This window comes from Tarenaya hassleriana, unplaced genomic scaffold (assembly GCF_000463585.1).
Source record: "Tarenaya hassleriana unplaced genomic scaffold, ASM46358v1 Cleome35, whole genome shotgun sequence".
NCBI lineage: Eukaryota > Viridiplantae > Streptophyta > Magnoliopsida > Brassicales > Cleomaceae > Tarenaya > Tarenaya hassleriana.
The window spans coordinates 683,738-703,819 of record NW_010966617.1 but is presented as its reverse complement, the minus strand read 5'-3'; the positions used below and the strand labels follow the sequence as shown (position 1 = coordinate 703,819).

The following is a 20,082-nucleotide window of genomic DNA, read 5'->3' as shown; positions in this document are numbered from 1 at the left end:
GTTGTTTTTTTTTTAATAAATTCAACCCAACTTACGCCGCTAATCAATCATCAATCAAAAGCTCCAGATATATTTACAATAAAACTTTAAATTGTGTATGTAAATTTTATTTATTTATTTATTTCGCACTTTATAGATCGAACTATTCAAAAAATAAAGAGATTAAATAGTACGCATTAAATTTTATGGAGTCTCCATCTCTCTCTGCCCCTTCGAAGAACTGTTTCTTCCCCTTCTCAATGGAAATTATTTTATTTTTCTTTAAAACTTCCACAATAAATAACTTATTGAAAAAAACAATAAAAACACAAATTCTTATTGGAAATTAGAAAAAAAAAACGTAGGAATATACTTCTAGTGAATAATTAAATAGCCACGCTTTTTTTTTAATACGGAAAAGAACAGAAACATTAAAATAAATGGCTACTAACAACTCCTACGCCGCGTTGATCAACATTAATGTTTTTAAATAAATACCTAAATCAAAATCCAAACTAATGTCGATAATTAATGGATTCGGTTCTTAATTTGAGTTTTAATAGAGAAACCGGCAATTAAAAAACATAAAATTAAAGTATATGAACATTTTCAAATGCAATATTTTTTTTAAATTGTCGAGATACAAAAATATCAAACCAAGCATTTCAAACAATTAACCGAATATTATTTTTTTATTAAAAAAAAGTAAATATTATAAGACTTCTAACACCTAAATGCATAAAATAGTAACCCACATACGTATAGAATATGGCAAAGTGGTCAAATGGGACAGAACAGAAGGGACCGGCGAACTTGTTCTCTTTTGTTTGGGGTTTTTGTTAGGCACGTGCCTATTACCATGCCCGTGACTTTCCCAAAATCAAGACAGAATATACATAATCCGTTACTTAAAACATCCAAATTCTAATTATATTTTACTTGGGTGTAAAGTTGTTCCCAAAAGACTAATGATTCGTCAACTAGCAGGTTTGGTAAGAGAACAGCAGAAACAGGACAGATCAGGACAGCAGCAGTCAACATGAAAGCGCCGAGATTGTACCGGAGAATCCGTACAGTTTCCCTCAGAATCTCGAGCGCATTCATTGGATGGAACTGCTGGTGGTTGGATGGTTCAATCTCGAATTCCTCCAAATGGGTCCCCACGGATCGCTGATTTTCGCCATGATTCGTCCCGGAAACTTCAATATACGAGAAATAAATTGGACAAAAGCGCAAACGATCACCAGAAAACAACCCATGAATTGTATTTCGCCATTTTCACGAGAAATGAAGCTTTTAGACAGACAGTTTTAGCAAAGGACAAAAAGCAAAGAAGGAAGTAGTTTCAAGCAACGCAAATCCTATGTTCATCAAATCAAATCAAGCAACGCAATTTCCACAAACGCCTTCTTCCTTTCCCGGTGCTAATTGCCGTCCCATCTCTCCTGGTACTGTAAATCTTCAGAACACCCGAAGACGAATCCAATTCTGCCTTAGAAATGGCGAAGTGCTTCACTGTCTTGATCGCACCGGCAATGAACGAAAGAATGCTCAAGGATTTTCAAATTTTCAGCCGTAAACTACGATTATATATCCTTCATCGTAATCTATGGATGCTTTTAGAAGGAACCTGATCACTGTCCTCCCCACCAGAAGCTTCATAGCCATCGCTTGTAGACCTTGACAATGGCATCATCGTCATCGTCATCTGTCCCCTCTGTTGACCCATCAGAGCAAGAGTTGATGATAATCCAGTGAGATGGGTTGAATCTTCGACTGAAGAGGAAACCCTAAATGGGTGAATGTCAGGTGAGTCTAAGCTGCTCTCTGGCGAAGAAGAAGCGACAATAACACCAGAGCTCGACATTGCCCGGCTTGTCTGAAAGGCACTTCTTGCTTCAAGCTGAAGTGGTGCCAAGGCTGAACTAGTTGATGTCTCCGTAGCTTTTGCTTGGATATTACTCATCATCGGCTCAATGGGCAATTCAGCTGATAAGCGTACACGTTTAGATGCTCTTCTCTTACCGTTGTTACCATCAAATTTCGGGAACATCCTCCGACCACTGCTGCCAAAACTGCTGCTTGCTTCCAAGCCAAATGGGTTTTCCCGTCTCATCACGGGCTGAAGTATTTTGGATTTCTTTCGTGCCTCTGCTGCTGCTTTCGAAACCTCTTCTGCATTGAGCCGAGCCAGAGTCCATGGACTGATCTTCACTGTCATATCCTTCTTCTTCACAGGTTCTTCCCTCGCCATTTTCTTCCCGTATGAACTTACAGACGCGTTCTCAGGAGGAACTACATCAAACTGAAAAAAAAAATCGAAAAAATGTCAACTTTTATGCAGCCATGGAAGTTTCGCACACCAGAGTATACCAAGATTCTTATGACCGATCAAATGGTTCGGCCTTTTCCTGGGTTCTTTCGAGACGGAAGAAATGAATTCCTTAAAAATTCGAGGAATGAAGCAAAAGGGTCAACATTAGTAACCTGATCTTCGAGAAATAACCGAGGGGGAGTGCACCAGGCAGCTCGGTGGAACGTATTAAAGGAGCTTGCACTGCTTAGACCAGTGAGCGAGCTGACCATCGACATTTGAGGACTCTGTTGTCCTCCACCACCTTCCTGCTCTTGCTCTTGTTCCCTTAGTGCAACTATGTAATCATATGTACTAATTCCCTGTCCACAAAAACCGCTCGGTAAAAAATATATATATCATCCTCACACAGTTAAGAATAGAGCTTGCAGGTTCTTTGAGCATTGCAGAAACAAAACAAAAAAAAAACCTTCTTTATGAGGAGAATGTGAAAGAAGAAAAGCTGGGCAAGCGGTAATGTAGCCAGCATAGCTAGTATACTACAAACTGCCTGCAAGAGAAACAAGATATAAGTCTTTGTTATTCATATCCACATGCTAAGGAGACAAAAGCTAAGTTCATTTATTTTTTTGTCTTAGAAAACTTACGACGACGATGACAAATGGGGCAAGGGAGAAGCTGCTGCCCAACTTCAAGGAAATATCTGCAGAGTATTGCTTCCTTTGGAGAAAACATAAGACGAGCACGAGAATCCCGGTTGACCATTGCATAATAAGCTGCAATCTCAAATGCCAATGTATCTACCCATCAGTAGTGTGCCTAAACTGAAAAATTTACTAATCTAATGCTTCCTATACGTTTACACTGCATATACAGTGTTGTATCATGCAATGGAAAATTGTTCATGAAGCTCCGAATGCTTACCAAGAGGATAGCGGAAACCATAAGAGTGAAGAATTGTCGATAATTCCTCTTCCCGATACAATTGTTTAGCCACTGAAACAAGTTCAGGGAGAAACAAAAAAGCATATGAGAGGGGCTTTCAAGCAGAGACAACAGTTCTTAGAGAATCAGAAACCTGCAGGCAGATCCTGTTTTACCCGGCAGTGATGATCGAAACGGTCCACGCACTTGTCACAAACTCTGCAATGTTTGCTATATTTGAAGACCTACAAGAACGGTATACAGACCATATATTTATTCAGACGAGTATTAGTGCCATGAAGAATCCAATAATAGATCAATATATAGCCAGAGAATTTGGTCGGAACTTTTAAGGTTTCGTGAGATTGAACTGTGAATTCAAATGCTTCCACTCACCTCAACCTCGCACAAACTGCAATAAAACATTCCATCCTCACTCATCTGCTGCTCGGAAGATTCATCCTTTCTACTGCAGCAATGGCAGAGAATTGCACAAGGAGAGCAAAGCAGGGACAGGGGAGACAAATTCTCTGAGGATTTCAACTTCTTTCCGGGTTCATGTTCCATGTCCTGAACAGACGTGTCTGGAAGGGACATTGCGTTTTCGAGAGATTTCCCGCCACCTATAGCTGTACCTCCGTTGTGCATTCGGGATGAAGTTGATCCATAGCCATCTTTCATCTCCTTTGCCCGAGGAAACTTCCCGTTTTCGAGAACTTTTAGGTACTTCTTTGACAGGAAAACTCCCGGGTCAGCGGGATCCGCAGCCGCACACCATATATATAGGCTAAAGACACATGCGATCTAGAACAAAAGAGGATGGTCCAATAAGAGATATCAATCAAAACAATAAGCATTTGATCATATTATACAAAATGTACGGTGTAGATCATCAGATTTTTCAAAACATTACCCCCATAGAGTCCACATCATTCTATAATTCGAGAAATAATCCGAAACAACTGATCAATTCATGAAAAGAAAGCACATTCCTTTATGTGAACAATGCTCAAATTATTTGCAACAAATGGCTTGGAATCCATAAAGTTCTAGAGACAAAGCTAACTTCACCACTTATTTGATTAACATGTTTTTTTATTCCAACAAATCAGATCATAGAACTAAGGAAAATGTATTGCAGTGACCCAAAAAGAGAAAGGCCATAAAGCTAGGAAAGAAAAACATGAAGAGGCCAAGCTTCAAAAGGTTTCTGGGATAGAAATCCACAGGCAAAGAAGAAGGCAGATCTTAGGCATAAAACTCATAAAGCTATATATATATAAGAAACAGTGTACCAGAGGAGTGTAAATGCCCATAGCGATGTACTGATACATCTTCTTCCCAACAAAGGGTGCAAAGAACACATAGAAGGCAAACCCTAGAGCCAAGAACACAGCAGCAGCCACCACCTTTGCCATGGAAACAAAAAAGAAAGATCGGAAATTTTACAATTACTTCACAATGAAGATCACTTCGGAAGGAATCTAAAAGAGATGGGTGAGAGGTGATGAGAATTTTCCGGGAAAAGGGTGTACCTGAAGCGGGTGATAAGGAAGCTGCCATCCATGTTTCCTCATTTTCTGGTAAAAATCCTAAAACGTAGAAGAAGAATGGAAGAAACCCAAGTCAAGAAATGAAGAAAGGTTCCGCCTTTTCCCTCATATTCCCCAGAAATCCAACATTTACTCTCACGGACTCAGCAGCAGAAGAGTGAAGAGGAAGACATTTGACCACTCGGGAAAGAGATTAATAACACCAAAGATGAAAACTGAGAAAAACAAAAGGAAAAACCAATTCTGGGTTTTGGGGTTTCTCTTTGTTTCTTCTGGGCAAAGCTTTTTTTGCATTGGTGAACAGATCTAAGAATCCACCATGGATGAGAGAGCGAGAGGTTATTATAATTAGCAAAGGCAAAGCAGTGAACTTTTTTTTTTTACTCAGGCCAAATCATGCGTCACAGTCCAGTTGCTGGCAAATCCAGTAACGCTTTGTTTGCTTCCTCCTTTGTTAAATTGCCATCACCAACTCTCCCTCTCTCTCTCTCTCTCTCTCTCTCTCTCTCTCCCTACCAAGGATTCTTTAAAATTTTAATTGCCATTTCTTTTTTTTTTGGTGATAAAAACCATTTCTTTGTTCTTTTTCACCTTTTGAGTTTTTTCATATTTCATCATATTCCCATTTGGTCACTTGTCAATCTCTCTACGTTTAGAATGTATTGAAACCACATAAGGAAGTGGTAAGAGAAAAAAAAACAAAAGTTATGTAATTTATTGTGAATAAATATATTCTGATCCATTGGACAAATAATATATATATAATACCATATATTATACATGGGATCACATTGTTAGTGGCACAATTTATATCAACACAAAACCTCATTAGAGACTAAATTGGAATGGTGATTAGGTGGTCTAACGATGCAGCAACAAAACCCAAATGCCAGATTTTCCACATGTCAACTTTTAATTAAATGTCTCCTTTTTTTTTCTTTCTAATAAAATGTAGCATTGCTTTCAATGTAAGGCAAGAACAAAAAGGACCATGGACTTACATCTCAGACAAATACATTCACACATATACGTGCACATACATATATACATATATGCGTGTATGGATCCCCACAAAAAGAGGGGTAAAAGGGGATTTGCCAATTCAAAGCTGTTGCTATTGTCAAAGGTGAATATGAATATTTATCTTTCTATGCGATAAATTTTCTCATATCACATTGAATGTTTTTTATTCCCCCATAAAGTTTTCTGTTTTTGTTTTTTTTAAAGTTTTCAAGTTACCAACAATATTTTAAATAACCATCAGAGATACAAAAATATCAAACCAAGCATTTCAAACAATTAACCGAATATTATTTTTTTTTATTAAAAAAAAGTAAATATTATAAGCTACTTCTAACACCTAAATGCATAAATAGTAACCCACATACGTATAGAATATGGCAAAATGGTCAAACGGGACAGAACAGAAGGGACCGGCGAACTTGTTCTCTTTTGTTTGGGGTTTTTGTTAGGCACGTGCCTATTACCATGCCCGTGACTTTCCCAAAATCAAGACAGAATATACATAATACGTTACTTAAAATATCCAAATTCTAATTATATTTTACTTGGGTGTAAAGTTGTTCCCAAAAGGGTAATAGGAATAAATTAATTAATTTAATTACATGTTAAATGATCCGTGAAGCAAAAAAAAAATGGGTCAATGGGTGAATGGATGATATAATATAAGGCGTGGGGGCAATGGCACTCGATGGTCAAAGAATAAAAGTGGCATATTGCTCTTTCTTCATATATTTATTGGCAACACTTTTACACATGTGATGTGATTCTCCCCCCTATGTAATCATTTATTTGTTTTCATATATTTTCGCAATTCGATTAGGCGGTCATTTCTACGCAAATTTATGTCAATTTTGTATTTTTTATGGAATTTTAATTTAATTCAGAAATTGGTAGAGAAAATCTTTTTTTAAAAAAAAAAGCAATACCGTGAAAGAAAAAGGAAAAAAAAAGATTATTAGATTGGATATAGGGCATGGGCCCATATACGAGCCCATTGGGCTCATTGCAATGTGCCAATAATACGGCAAAACCCATCCATCATCATCACGACCAAATCAACCAAAGAGAGGTCGGTCATCTTAGAGTTGTTTGTGTTACCTGCTCGAAATTCGATTCGAACGCTTGTTTCAGACATTCAAACTCCAAAAACCAAAGCAAACATAAGAATGGCATAGAAAGTTCGAACCTGTTTTAACATATTATGACTTGTCCACAAAACCCGAAAAACCGACGAAACACGCATTGATTATATCAAGTTTTGGTTGATCTTCCCCGTCATATTTTGTCAAACTGATACTATCTTGTAAGAGGGGGATCCCAAAGTGGGAGAAAAGCCCTAAGCCTTGGGACCAATGTCTTTCAGACCGCAGATCTGCTCCTCCCCCATTGCTGACATCACCGACACGATCAGATCCTTCCCCTCCTCGAATCCGTCTTTGATCTGACAATCCATTCATCCAAATGGGTATTTCAGTTTCACCCCAACTAAGATCACTACTGTAGTGTAAGATTTTATAGTCAGGAAATCAGAAGGGTAGAGAGCACCAATCCACCAATAGAGACCACACTAGAAACCAGCCACAAATCTACATTAAGGGTAGGGCACTAATCCATAAATATAGATCACACGAGAAACCCATCCACTATCTAGTGACAGATTCCCATTCCACAGGAAGAAGAAGACAATGGCCCTTGTTTTATGATCAAAGATTCTTAGCTTCTGATATGGTGACAAGCGGATTCAAGAAGTAAGACAAGGAGACAAAAGCACACACACCTGTTTGAGCAGACTCTCATCGGTTGGAAGCCTGAGATCATCCTTAGTGTCTCCGCTATCAGTCAGAAGACTAACCTGATATCAACACAACAAAAATTTGTAAGTTTTTCCAGTCGGGGATTACAGAGAAAAGAGTATGAACAACAATTGAGAGTTTTGATTGATCATACAAAGCCATCCTCGGAGATATCAATGAGCTGGTAATCAGTACGGTTAACATGGGGAACCTGGAAAAAGCAATAGGCTGAATCAGAATTCAGAACACAATTTAAAAATTTGATCACACTACAAAGAACATTAGAAACTTTTCTTCAATCCTTCAGATAAGATTCGGGATATAAAAGAGGACGAACATCACTATTGTGAGAAGAGGGGACAATATCCTCGAGCTTCTTGCCAGTGAATATGTCTATCCCGACAAAGTGGCATTTGGCATGGCCGTGCTTCCCCGTCTTTGAAGTTGAAACTTCCACAACCTACAGATTTAAAGGACATAAACCGAGATTCAGACAAAAAACAAAAACAAAAAACTTTGTCATCACTAGCAAATCAGTTCACAATCCCTACCAAAATTCAATCAAGCCAAATACTGTAATCGGTTCGCAAGGACAATACCGCATATTCACGCTAATCATGTGAGTTCTTAGTTCAGTATTACTCGATCTAGCCGGAACATTTTTATCACCTGAAGCCCAATCGAATCTACCCGTGCCATCAACGTCAAGACCATAATCGACAACCTATATTTTTTTTTCCCAGAATTACAGTAGCAGAATCGATGAACACACAGAGGAGAAGCTCGCACACCCGAGAGAGAGAGAGAGATCCGATTCATGAAACAGACAGATAAGCAACAAAATCCCATCGATCGGGAGATCGAACACTGTATCGTACAAATTCAAATAAAAAAGTTCCAGAAACCAGAAACAATCACCGGCACATGCAAATTCGAAAATCGAGAACCAGAAAAATCGGGATCAGAGCGTGAATCAACACAAACAGAAACAAAAAACACATAGATTCATGGAGAAATCAAAATCTAGGGTTAGAAAAAATCAAGGGATTAGGGGACGAACCTTGCAGGGACGATTCTTAATGACGATATAGCCGTTCTTGCGGATGGTTCCAGCCTGCTGAGGGTAGGTTTTGGAAGCTCCGGCATCAGCTTTGGACTCGAAGTGGTGCTCCTCGTCCGACATGACCGACAGAATTCAGAGAGATCTCCGGTAATGGAGAAGACAACGATCGAAATCTACGGAGAAAAGAAGATTTCACCAGGCCTCAATTCTCTTAATGGCAAGACGGAGAGAGAGAATTCTCAAGCAAACGAAAGCGGTCGGATTTTTATAGAAGGGAGGAGACCCTCCGGGGCTGGTAATGTCAATTACACTCGGACTCGCGAATAATTCATCTCGGCCGTTGGACCGGAATATTTCGACGGTCAAGATTCGCTTGGAATGTCCTTAAGGGATATATTGCGTGCAGACCACGCGGTCCCACACGTGCGGCGTTTAATTTGCTTTTATTTTTGTCCGTTCCTTTTCTCTAAAGCTGGGGTGGACGGTTGGATTCGACAATTTAATTTGGAGTCAAAATCGAATAATATTTAGTTTTTTTAATCGAAATAATTTTTATAAGATCTAATAAAAAAAATATTGGTTATAAGTTGATGCGTATTATGTACTAAAAGAATTACAATCCTGTTTTTTTTTTACAAAAGATAGTGAAACCCATATGAAAATGTAAAACTTTTTCAAAATAAAATAACCCGAACTCACTTCTAACTTGTCACATCAAATAGTACCGATCTACAAGCAAAGATATTTTATCGTTCGGAGGCTTCCGTTTGATAGATAGTAGTACATTCCGAACGGTTCGATCGATCTTCCACCTTGTGTACTCTACCGTTCGCCGTTTGGCTCGAAAAATCCTGTTGTTCTGCTCTCTCCAAAACTCGTACACCGTAGTTTGGAGGAGGATCTGTCGGATTCTTTTCGTGTCCCTTCTATCCATTCGCATTGCACTGCTCGCCCAATCCGTGCATTGGTCCTGACTGCATAGGGCTGCAAAGTGTCATCATACGTGTTCGCTATACATGCATTCAAAGAAGAACAAATGAAGGTGTGTCTCCTCTGACTCATCGCATAGCATACACGTTATCTTCGAGGTCACTCTCCACCGATGAAGTCGGTCTTTGGTCGGTAATCTGGACAGCATCACCTGCCACATCAAAAAAGCATATCTAGGTATGCCTTTAGGGAACCAACCAGTGGGGTACCAGGTAACCTCGTCGCCGTACTGGCGGATTTGATGCCATGTTCTGATCGTGTGGAAGGTTGGCTTGTGGTCATCATTTTGATATTTCCATAGAAGCTGATCATAGTCTGCAGTGGGTGCCGGCGGTGGGATGGTGGAGAGAAGGGTGAGGAAGACTTGTTAACTATCTGCACTTCTTCTGACCATGGATAGGCTCGGAATACGGAAATTTTTCGGCCTCGTTTCACCGATGTATTTTATCAGTGCCCCTAATGACGTCCATGGTTCATGCCAGAAAAGAGTGTGTTCACCATTGATAAACCTAATTCCAAAGAATTGTTGGGCTATTTCCTTCAAATCCAATAATTTCCGCAAATTCTAGAAAAACCGAGGAGAGGGTATTGTATCTAAACAGAATCAAATTAGATAAATATGGAACCAAAACTAAATTATATCCACCTTTACGTGTATTAATATCACATTTCAATTTTTATTCCATATTCATATAACAAAATCCCCCCAAAAAAATCAACAATAAAACGAACCAAATCGATTAATATTCGGTTCTAATTTGATATAATTTTTATAAAATCAAATAAATTATTTTTAAACTTAACATGATAAATATCGACCCAAAATCCAAAATATGCACTACTAATCAAAAGATTCATAGAGAAAATGTATGCAATGATAAACAAAATATCTAAAAATCGGATATTTATCATGATCGACGGTCGAATATCTGTTTTGCAATGAGAAGATAGAGATTTAAAATGTTTAAAACTCGAAATTTGAATTCAGATTTGGATTGATATTTCCAGTACCAAATAGTAAAAAATAACTATTATATATATTTGAATTATTAAAATATATTTGAATAATTAAAAAATTACAAAGGTATCTATGAATTATCTAATTGTTTTTGTTTTTATCTATATAAAAACTATCATTTTATAATCTAATTATTTTAGATATAAATATTTTTCAATAATTTTATAAATTACTAGATAAGGCCCGCGCGATGCGCGGTTTATTATTTATATATATACTTAAATTATTTATATATTTTGAGTAAAGAAATGATATTATAATAATTTGTTTGAGTTAGATTTATAAATTTAAATGTTTTTTTTGTATATCATAAACTAATATCATCTTATATTGTTGGCTTTCATTAATATGCACTCTTGTTTTTGTACGTAGCTATATACATATAACCTTATGGGTATTATTTATATATCTTGTGTTGAGATTATACATTTAAAATATATGTTTTTCAGACCAGGTGCAAAGGTACTAACACAATAAAACTCATTTAAACTGGCAGATATAAAAAAAAGAACATATCATAACTAAAAAAGTATTGATGTTTCGATCTTATAATATTAAATCGCTATGTTTTAAAACATAATTAAATCAATGATATAATATTGATATCGCTTCGTAGATGAGGCATAAGTTCAATGGGGATGATATGTTGGGACGGTGTGCGGTACCATTGTTTTTCTTCGCTTGCTGCGGTTGAAAAAATTGTGGGTAGGCAATAAATTAAATCATTCATTAAATATGATTCATATAGTTTGTATCAATAATGATATAGTGTATTTACCTTAGGCGGAAATTTTTGATGACGTTGAGGTTCTCATCCATGTAAATTTTGGTGGACATTGATGTGCTGAGCGTTACAATACCTGAGATATAGAATGTATTAGTAAGCTTAATATAAAAATGATCTTGGTACTTAAATATTAGACTGTAAGTATTTATGATTGTGTGAGCGTTTAATAATTACCGTCGATAATCTTTGGGTTTACACCAGTAATGACGATGACACTTTTTCGAATACTCAATCTGTGCATTTGTGACCGTAGTTGTGCAGCGAGCTCATCCCATATGAAAAGCTTGACAATGTTATTGCTGTGTTGTATATGTCAAACTAATTATAGTCAATTTATAAGACAATTTATCATGCACTTGAAATAAATGTTGGAAACTTACTCTTTCAATAATAACCGGAGGATTATTTTTTGCGTTGACGATGGCATCTGTAAGTTTGGTCCTTGAATTGCAACCAAAACTCCAATGATATCTGCAACATGAGAGAATAGCTTGATTATAAACCCTTTGAGTTATTTTCATGGTGTGTTCGTTATATGATAACACGTACCTGGCAAATATTGCGTTTTGTTTGCCAATGCCACCAAATCAGTGTATAAACGTATCTGGAATTTCTCTTTGATAATATCACATGAGGTGGGATCAACCATTTTAACAATAGTATATTCCGTAAAATAAATACGGAATTTATGTTCCGTTAACTTGTATCTGTTGTTATTGTGTATAAGCTTGAAATGGCTGATAACAAATATATCTTCCTCATTTATGATATGTTTAAATTGGTCTGTCTGGTCGTGAAATATTTTTCCTTCAACAACATCCTCCTGCAATGTTGTTATTGGAGAAGATCACATTACCGATAATAATAATGTTTTTTTAAAAAGGTAAGGAAAACGTACATTTTTGTCAATTAATAAGAAGCCGATGCCACGATATTCATTTCCATTGAAAGGATTCCTTTCATCCCACGTCCTTAAAAATCTGACCATGATACATCCATAATTGTGATGTCTTGAGTTTTCCAAACTTGCATGGGTTGATATCACTGATTGGAGTTGATTTGTACATTCCTACAATGGGATTATTCTAATCAATAATAACATTATGTATAATATAGACTATGTGATCATTACTTTAATGAGGAAAAAACATCGGTTTGAACGTAGTAGAAATATACTTACACATAATTTGCGATGGCATGATCCTGTTAAAATATAAAGATTATTATTAGTGTGAGAATAACGATATGATAAACTTTAATTGATGTATGAACAGAACATTACCAGTTTTTTTTCAGTTATCTATATGGTGCCTTTCATATTCACAATTTTACTTTATCGTGTACTTGTTTACATATGTGCGAAAATGATGGGTATTAAGTTTCTTCTTATTTAAATCTAACCTCATGGTGTTGGTAAGCCGTTGAAAATTTCAGGGTAAACAATGTTGGTGATGGCATATTTGTCATCAGAGTATTCCGTATCATCTAGGATTTTTAATCCTTTTGCAGAAGTAACCCGGGAGAGTGCGACATATAGCTGACCATGGCTGAAGACTGGACGTGGGAGGTATAAGACTACTTGTTTCAAACTTTGTCCTTGGCTTTTATTTATTGTCATTGCGTAGCAAAGTCTTATTGGAAACTGTCTTCTTCGCAGTGTGAACAGATGTTTTGAATCTGTTGGCGAGAGAATAATTCTTGGGATAAGTACCTTATTTCCACTGTTTGGCCCAATCATTATTTCTGCCTCCAAAACTCTTTTTTCCAACTGAGTTATTATTAGTCTTGTCCCATTGCACAATCCTTCCTTTTGATTGATGTTTCTTAGCATCATCACGGGGGCTCCAACTTTTAGATGTAGTCGATAACTCGGTAATCCAGGGAATTCCAGGGAGTTTAAATATTCGACGGGGTATAGGGAGTTTAAAACTCATCGTTTCCGGATACTTACGGATATCCAAGAATTGTCTTGCATGTAATATAATTCGAATACTCGAAAACTCGGATTCGGGTTTTAAAATGTATAACCCATCGAAGTCGGGTACCCGACCTAGGCCACCCCTAAATGTGTGTGTGTGAAACGGTGCGTTTTTATATTACTAACACAGGCTAAGAAGCGACACAAGTTAGAAGACAAGTTCCATATATACATACAGAGAGTGTTAAGATCTGTCTTGTCGACTCAAGATCTGAACTTGAAAAAAAAAACTAAAAAGAAGCTGAAGAACAAATCCAAAGCTGATAATTTTGAAAGGAAAGGCCAAAAGCTATGAAGTAATCTCAGTCTGGAATGTAGAAATCGAACCTGACATCCACAGAACCATCGACTGTATCTTTGTATTCCACGTTCGTGATGGTTCCAGCCTCGTCCGAGTCCTGATACTCGGGTTTCACCCTCCTGACGGGCACTGTCACTGAGTAAATGGTCCCGAGATCGGTATCCGTCGACACATTCAGCTGAACTTTCTCCTCCGATTCTATTTCCACGAAATCTGACAGGGCATGGACGATGTTGTTGACTATCTTCCTCTTGGCCTCGTCGCTAACCGCGCACCTGTCCGAGAACAGGATCATCCTGAGGCGTTGCTTGGCGATTCTTGCGTTGGAGCTTCTTCTCGTCGCTTGGGACGGGAAGATTATCTTCCACGCCAGATTCAATCTGTCCAAGAAACTCATGTTGATGGCATTCACAAGAAAGTTTTCGATCTCTGGGGTGGCGGCTGAGTTCGACGAAAAGTCGTAATCTCCTCGGTTTCTGGCAAAGAGCTTCATCTGAGATCGGGCATTTTCCAGAGGGTCCGTCCTGTTGTTCGTGAATCCCGTGAAATCGACCTGCGAGTCGCATCAATAAAACCCGGAAGAGAGAGATAAAGATCAGAGCTTTACCAAAGGAGACTCTAGTTCCTCCACATGATAATTTCTCAGACTACAGCTCAAAGCAAGAAACTTTAACATCAGTCCATCTTCCAATTCCAGACCAAAGAACAAGGGTTTTCAGAGAGATTCACAGAATCTGAGAGCTAATCAAGTGCCCTTAATCCCATGTATCAAACCATCATCGGTCCTAAATTCGGTTTTCTGTGTTCATCATTTGGCATTCAATCAACTCAACCTACTGAAGAGGAAAAGGCTAAGAGCGAATTCACCATCTAAAAGAATCTACGGCTGATATAGAAGAGACGAACACAGAGACAATCTCAAACGAATACCACATTGGAATTTGGAGAAGACAATCTCACTGAAAGACATAATTAGGTCAACCATGCTTCCAAATTGGAACATCGAAACCGAACAGGGGCAACACCGTTCAAAAACCCTCAACAATCACCAGACGGGAAAGACAATACCAAGAACAGTTAGTCAACTACGTGATGCTCTAAACCCATACAATGAAGCAACGAATCCAGAGCAAATTTGGAGTTTCCGGAACAGCTACAGACCAGAAAACTCGACAATTCCTCAAAATAACAGGAGATTAATACTAGGTTTCGTGTTTTTATCCGATGAAAAAGCACCGAATTTGAGGTACCAAGTCGCGAATTAAACAAAACCCAAATCTCAAAATACGGAGAATCGTCGTAACTTCCCCGGAGGAGTAAGAAAGAGAAGAAACCAGACCTTCGGAGAAGAAGGTAATGAGATGCGATTCGGATGTTGATGATAAGGAGAAGCCAGGCTCGCAGATATCCTCAGATTCCCAGACATCGTCATTTCCAAGGGTTTGAGAGAGAGAGAGAGAGAATCTTCGTCCCTGCTCAAAGAAGTGGGATACGACTTACAAGAACGACCAACCCGATAGACAGTTTGAACGATGTCGTTTAGGTGTTCAATTCAAAACGATGTCGTATTGGGTTGTATTCAATGAACAAAACATTTAGGGGTCCTATAGCGAAAACGAACTCTCGTGGTCGCCGGCGAAATCCGACGCATCTTCCCCTACCAACGTTCTCTGAGGAATCAGCGAAATTCTCTGAAAACCATTATTTTCTGTGAGATGGATTGATTCAGAGAAGAAGTGGAGGAAGCCGGAGGAGACTGATTCAAATCCTCGTCTTCTTCAGAGAAACACTATTTTCATCACTGTTAATGGGTGGATGGAGAGCAGCTTCTGCTCTTCTTCTCGTCAATCGAATAGTCAACTCTTCTAAGACTCTTGAATCGATTCACCCTTGTTCACGCGTAGGGCAACTCTGGGCGAGTAGTTTCCATCGAAACCCAGATTCTCGTTCGCCGAATTTCAGGCCCTTTTCGGCGTTCCCTTCTCAGATTTCGATTTACAACAATGATTCTGATTCCGGGTCGAGCGATTTATACCAGGGCTATGAATTCGGAGAAAACGAAGAAGAACAAGCCGGGAAAATCCCTGTCAAAGCCTATTTCCTCAGTACCAGGTTCGTTCACCGATTGAATCGTAACGGAGATCTGGGTTTAAGCATCAAAGTTTTGATTTTTTTGAATCCCGATGTTTAAAGTTTAGCCGATTCATGGTTTTGTTTGGCAGTATCGATTTGAAGGGAATTCAAGCCGACAACCTCGGCACTTTTGTTCCTCCTACTTCACGATCTACGAACTCTATTGCCCTCAAGTTTTTCGATTTTCCTTCCCAAATCCCTGTAAGATTATTCGACAACTGCTGTCTTGTGTTCAGTTTCAAAACCTGTAAGAAAGTTTGATCTTTTATGTTATGTTCACTTGTGTTTATAGACTCTTGGATCGAGGGAGAATATGGGCAACTGCCGATTCATGGTTGTCTTTCAATACGGATCTGCTGTTCTTTTCAACATTGAAGAACATGAAGTAGAACCTTATCTCGACATTGTTCGGAGACATGCTTCTGGTCTGCTTCCGGAGATGAAAAGAGATGGTCAGTGTCCTGTCCTGTAACTGTTTCCATTGCTAATTACATCTTCGAAAAAAGATTTGCCTTTTTCAATGAGCTTGCCTTTCTTGGATTTCTCTCCTGTGGTAGATTATGCTGTGAAGGAGAAGCCTACGTTGGTCGGGGAAATGAAAGGTGGCCCCGACTGTATCATTCTCAAAGCATTAGATACCGACAGTGTCCGTATAATCGGGAGTGTGCTCGGGCAAAGCATTGCATTGGATTACTTTGTTTCACAGGTTAAGAATTCATTTTCGATCTCCTCGACCAATCAATGGATAATGCTGGGATTGTTAGGAACTGGTTTAGTTTAGGGCTTGAATTCTGAGATTTCCTGCTTGGTTTCTCAGGTCGACGGTTTGGTGGAAGAGTTTGCGGGTATAAACCGCGCGATGGAGAAGACGGGCACTTTCACAATGGACAGGAAAAAGCTCCTCCAACTCGTCGGGAAGGCCAACTCCAATCTAGCCGATGTGATTCTCAAAGTTGGTCTTTTCGAAAGGTATTCCATCTTTCTTTTTCGGGTTTCTTATGAATGTAAAACCAAGTTCTTGAATCCTGAATTGGGGGAAAGTACACATATTACTAAAGAAGTCATCATCTTTTCTTAGATCTGAGATTGCTTGGAGAGAGGCAAAATATGCTCAGATATATGAGTACCTAAGAGAAGAGTATGAGGTCACTCAGCGTTTTGGGAATCTGGACTTCAAATTAAAATTTGTGGAGGTAACACTGATAATGATACATTGTAATAATTTTACAATTAATTCCCATCTGATATTATATATATATATATATATATCTGATTATATCATGTCCCATGTGATAATGCAGCACAACATTCATTTCCTCCAAGAGGTGATGCAGAACAGAAGATCAGATCTTTTGGAATGGTGCATCATCTTCCTACTGACATTAGAAAACATTATTTCAATTTATGAAATCATCCGGGAATCGACCGGGGTTTCAATGTAACACCAGAACCGATTTTTGTTACATCATCATAAAGAATATTATATCAATCTAAAGCATTTTTTTTTTAATTGCTTGGATTAATCCAGCCTTCTAAGCAAGTACTCAACCTGAACTTCCTTTGTGAGGGGCATGATCCAATCTCCGTACAGTTTGGCCACTAAGCTCGGCTTGATCTTGTAAGAAGGGTCAGCTCCAGCTTCCTCCTCACTGATCTTCACTTCTTGTCCGAAAACTCTGGCTTTCGTCTCAACCCTCTTCTTGATTATTTCTTCCACTGTCTCATACGTTAGAAGTCGCATCAGTTGTGTCCTATCCTGCAAAACTCAGAAAAGGGTAAGTAATAGTGAAAACTGGGTGGTGAAATCAAGAGAAAGTGTGGTAAAAGGCCAATGAAATATCATGAAATTGTTGGAAACATGTGAAGTTGAGAGCAGGTACATGTGCTATGATGGCTTTCTCATATACATCCGGTGATTCACGAAACTTGGCCTCTGCTACAAATTTACCATAGTGAATCCTCTTGGAGAGTATCTGCAAAACCAGAACGGAGAGAAGACTTCCAGTTCAAGGTCTCTTATTCACATCGAGTTTGAATTTGTTCAATTTGGAATCTGGGTTCTTCTATGATTAGTTTAGCCGATATCCAAGACCCGAATATACAATTCCAATAGAGAAGTAAAAAAAAAGCGAAAAAGAGAGATCTTGAAGCGAAATCATTTTCAAGTTGTTATTTTTGTCAGGGAGCAACATGAACAAGTAGTGATAGCTTTCACTTGCCTGCAAACACATTGTGTCACAGACAGCAGCTGAACCACAGTTGCCATCGTCTCCAAGCTTGACCAGTCTGGGAAGAAGGTCTCTGAAATACATGTTCCATACCTTGTTGTTTAGGTTGATCAAATCGGCACAGTGATGTAAAACCTGGCCTCATGCAAAACAAAAGATCGAATTTGGGTAAATATGATATCATGTATACCGATGGCCACTTAGGCAAAGCTAATGACATTTTGGATTCAGAACCACGAACAAGTAATTTGACAGATTGTGCAGTTAAGAATCTTTGTAAGTTTGGGCACTGGTCATTGGCAACTGAAGGACCATAAAATCACCTGTGGGTATTGCAATGGTGGAAGCATTGGCTCTGGCAAGCAATCCGGGAAAAAGGGATGTTCATCGGGGCTCTTGTATCTGCCCACCTGATTTAAGAGCAAGAAAAAAACATCAATCGAGGAGGTCATAATTGTGAAACTACGAATGAATCGTCCACGGATCATATTTCTACTGAGTTGAGATCAACCTTTGCATGAAGGTTTTCAGTTTCTCTGACCATAAACTCGACCAAAGATCCACGAAACCCCTCCATTGCAAATGCTTCTTCGTCATATGTGTCAGCATTGTAGCAATATTGAGCTCTCTCCAAGAGATTAAAGATGATGCTGTCCTCTTGACGGATTAAAGAATGCCTTATGCTGTCAAGTGTCAAGCTCTCACTCTCATCTATCCGTTGTCTCCTCGAGTATCTGAGAGAAATAATCAAAGACATCCATGTAAGACATCGAAAAAGGAAACGGGCAAGAATCAATCAAAGATGAAAGCATATTTAAGATTATCCACTAGCCATCAACTTAAGCTTAAAACACCATGATTCAAGTTGTTTACAGGTCGTATGCTTCACTCGTAGAGAGTTTGTACTTGAATTCAGACAACACTTGCAACCAAACCAACATTGTCAATTTTCAGGCACATATGCGAACGCATCAAAACCGCTCAACTCGACAACCTCCTAAGATTCAGCAAAGAGAAACACTAATTTCTCAGATAAGGATGCAAAGCTCTGCCTGATTTATAGACAAACGACAATGGTACTGTTCAACATCTCATAAGCTCTTGATAAAAGAGGTTTCATCTCCAGTAGCTAAAAAAGCTAAAAGGAGAAACCTTCTTTGATGATTGATTAACCCAAAGTAGTGGATAACTACAATTTCTCTACGGATCAAATCTCCCGATACATTAAAGCTACAGAGATTTTATCAGTACAGCTCGAGCTAGGACCACAAATCCCATGTCCAGAATCAGACAGAACAACAGTCAAATCATCGGTAAGATGAATTAGGAAAGGACAGGATTCAGCATAAGATCAAAACTCAAAAAGCCGGTGGCTTTAAACTAGCAACGGAGAAAACATAAAAGGGGGGAAATGAATCGAACACATGGCGCGCGAAAACCCACGCACCATTTCCACAGAGAAACAAGACAAGACACGAAGGTACCTGATCGGCGAAGATGCGGAGACTCGAAGGGGACGATACCCAGCTGGTCCGAACCTCAATATACTGGCCCGGAGAGATGTTCTGACGGCGAAACACGAGATGGGTCTGGAAGATTCCGAGGGCTTCGGTACAGAGAGAAATGCCGGGTCGAGCAGTATAGCCTCCATTGATGACGACGCTCAAAGCTTGAATCTCAGAAAAAAAAACGGAGAAAGATCGGCGCCTAAAAGGCAAAAAAAGGCGAAGCAACGTTCAAGACCAACACTACAGTGATTATTTCTTACCAAAGTATGACGAGTCAGATTCACGACCCGGTTCACCATCCATCGATTTTCGTTATAGTATTGTTTTACTATTTAGAAAAAAAACATTTAAAATTAAATTAATAAGGAAATTAAAAAAAATCCGAGAATGTTGGTATTTTAATTAGGAAAATAAAAATTCAAATATTCGTCTTAGCTTTCAAGAGACATAACGTGATTCTACATGAAAAAAAGGAAATTAAACCCAAAAG

The 20,082-nt window shown here is 38.5% G+C and overlaps 6 protein-coding genes across 7 annotated transcripts; 1 reads left to right on the top strand and 5 right to left on the bottom strand.

The window, feature by feature from the left end:
- Window positions 1-1,217: 1,217 nt before the first annotated feature.
- LOC104822032 (probable protein S-acyltransferase 22) lies at window positions 1,218-5,201 on the bottom strand. The gene is made up of 9 exons (XM_010553108.2): window positions 4,753-5,201; window positions 4,513-4,626; window positions 3,614-4,021; window positions 3,394-3,462; window positions 3,218-3,289; window positions 2,941-3,069; window positions 2,763-2,843; window positions 2,467-2,655; window positions 1,218-2,284 (listed from the first exon to the last, which is right to left on the bottom strand). The coding sequence occupies exons 1-9, from the start codon at window positions 4,792-4,794 to the stop codon at window positions 1,577-1,579; spliced, it is 1,812 nt and encodes a 603-aa protein (XP_010551410.1). The 5' UTR covers window positions 4,795-5,201; the 3' UTR covers window positions 1,218-1,576.
- A 1,737-nt stretch (window positions 5,202-6,938) lies between these two features.
- Window positions 6,939-8,909, bottom strand: LOC104822030 (eukaryotic translation initiation factor 5A). Its single transcript, XM_010553105.2, has 5 exons — window positions 8,647-8,909; window positions 7,924-8,046; window positions 7,741-7,797; window positions 7,571-7,645; window positions 6,939-7,234 (listed from the first exon to the last, which is right to left on the bottom strand). The coding sequence occupies exons 1-5, from the start codon at window positions 8,767-8,769 to the stop codon at window positions 7,130-7,132; spliced, it is 483 nt and encodes a 160-aa protein (XP_010551407.1). The 5' UTR covers window positions 8,770-8,909; the 3' UTR covers window positions 6,939-7,129.
- A 2,310-nt stretch (window positions 8,910-11,219) lies between these two features.
- Window positions 11,220-12,643, bottom strand: LOC104822029. The gene is made up of 7 exons (XM_010553104.1): window positions 12,625-12,643; window positions 12,343-12,513; window positions 11,994-12,267; window positions 11,825-11,915; window positions 11,619-11,743; window positions 11,436-11,517; window positions 11,220-11,341 (listed from the first exon to the last, which is right to left on the bottom strand). The coding sequence occupies exons 2-7, from the start codon at window positions 12,430-12,432 to the stop codon at window positions 11,287-11,289; spliced, it is 717 nt and encodes a 238-aa protein (XP_010551406.1). The 5' UTR covers window positions 12,433-12,513; window positions 12,625-12,643; the 3' UTR covers window positions 11,220-11,286.
- Window positions 12,644-13,516: 873 nt separating this feature from the next.
- On the bottom strand, window positions 13,517-15,219 carry LOC104822027 (cell division topological specificity factor homolog, chloroplastic). Its single transcript, XM_010553103.1, has 2 exons — window positions 15,063-15,219; window positions 13,517-14,276 (listed from the first exon to the last, which is right to left on the bottom strand). Exons 1-2 carry the CDS (start codon window positions 15,153-15,155, stop codon window positions 13,725-13,727), a joined length of 645 nt encoding a protein of 214 aa, XP_010551405.1. The 5' UTR covers window positions 15,156-15,219; the 3' UTR covers window positions 13,517-13,724.
- A 119-nt stretch (window positions 15,220-15,338) lies between these two features.
- Window positions 15,339-17,366, top strand: LOC104822025. The gene is made up of 7 exons (XM_010553101.2): window positions 15,339-15,835; window positions 15,946-16,057; window positions 16,149-16,308; window positions 16,414-16,562; window positions 16,674-16,825; window positions 16,935-17,049; window positions 17,158-17,366. Exons 1-7 carry the CDS (start codon window positions 15,531-15,533, stop codon window positions 17,296-17,298), a joined length of 1,134 nt encoding a protein of 377 aa, XP_010551403.1. The 5' UTR covers window positions 15,339-15,530; the 3' UTR covers window positions 17,299-17,366.
- Window positions 17,365-19,868, bottom strand: LOC104822026 (chorismate mutase 3, chloroplastic). Of its 2 annotated transcripts, none has more exons than XM_010553102.2 (6): window positions 19,569-19,868; window positions 18,596-18,818; window positions 18,408-18,494; window positions 18,076-18,219; window positions 17,737-17,829; window positions 17,365-17,612 (listed from the first exon to the last, which is right to left on the bottom strand). In XM_010553102.2, the coding sequence occupies exons 1-6, from the start codon at window positions 19,733-19,735 to the stop codon at window positions 17,376-17,378; spliced, it is 951 nt and encodes a 316-aa protein (XP_010551404.1). In that variant the 5' UTR covers window positions 19,736-19,868; the 3' UTR covers window positions 17,365-17,375. The 2 variants fall into 2 exon arrangements, with proteins under 2 accessions (XP_010551404.1, XP_019059022.1); XM_019203477.1 differs by lacking the exon at window positions 19,569-19,868 and adding an exon at window positions 18,958-19,106.
- Window positions 19,869-20,082: the final 214 nt, after the last annotated feature.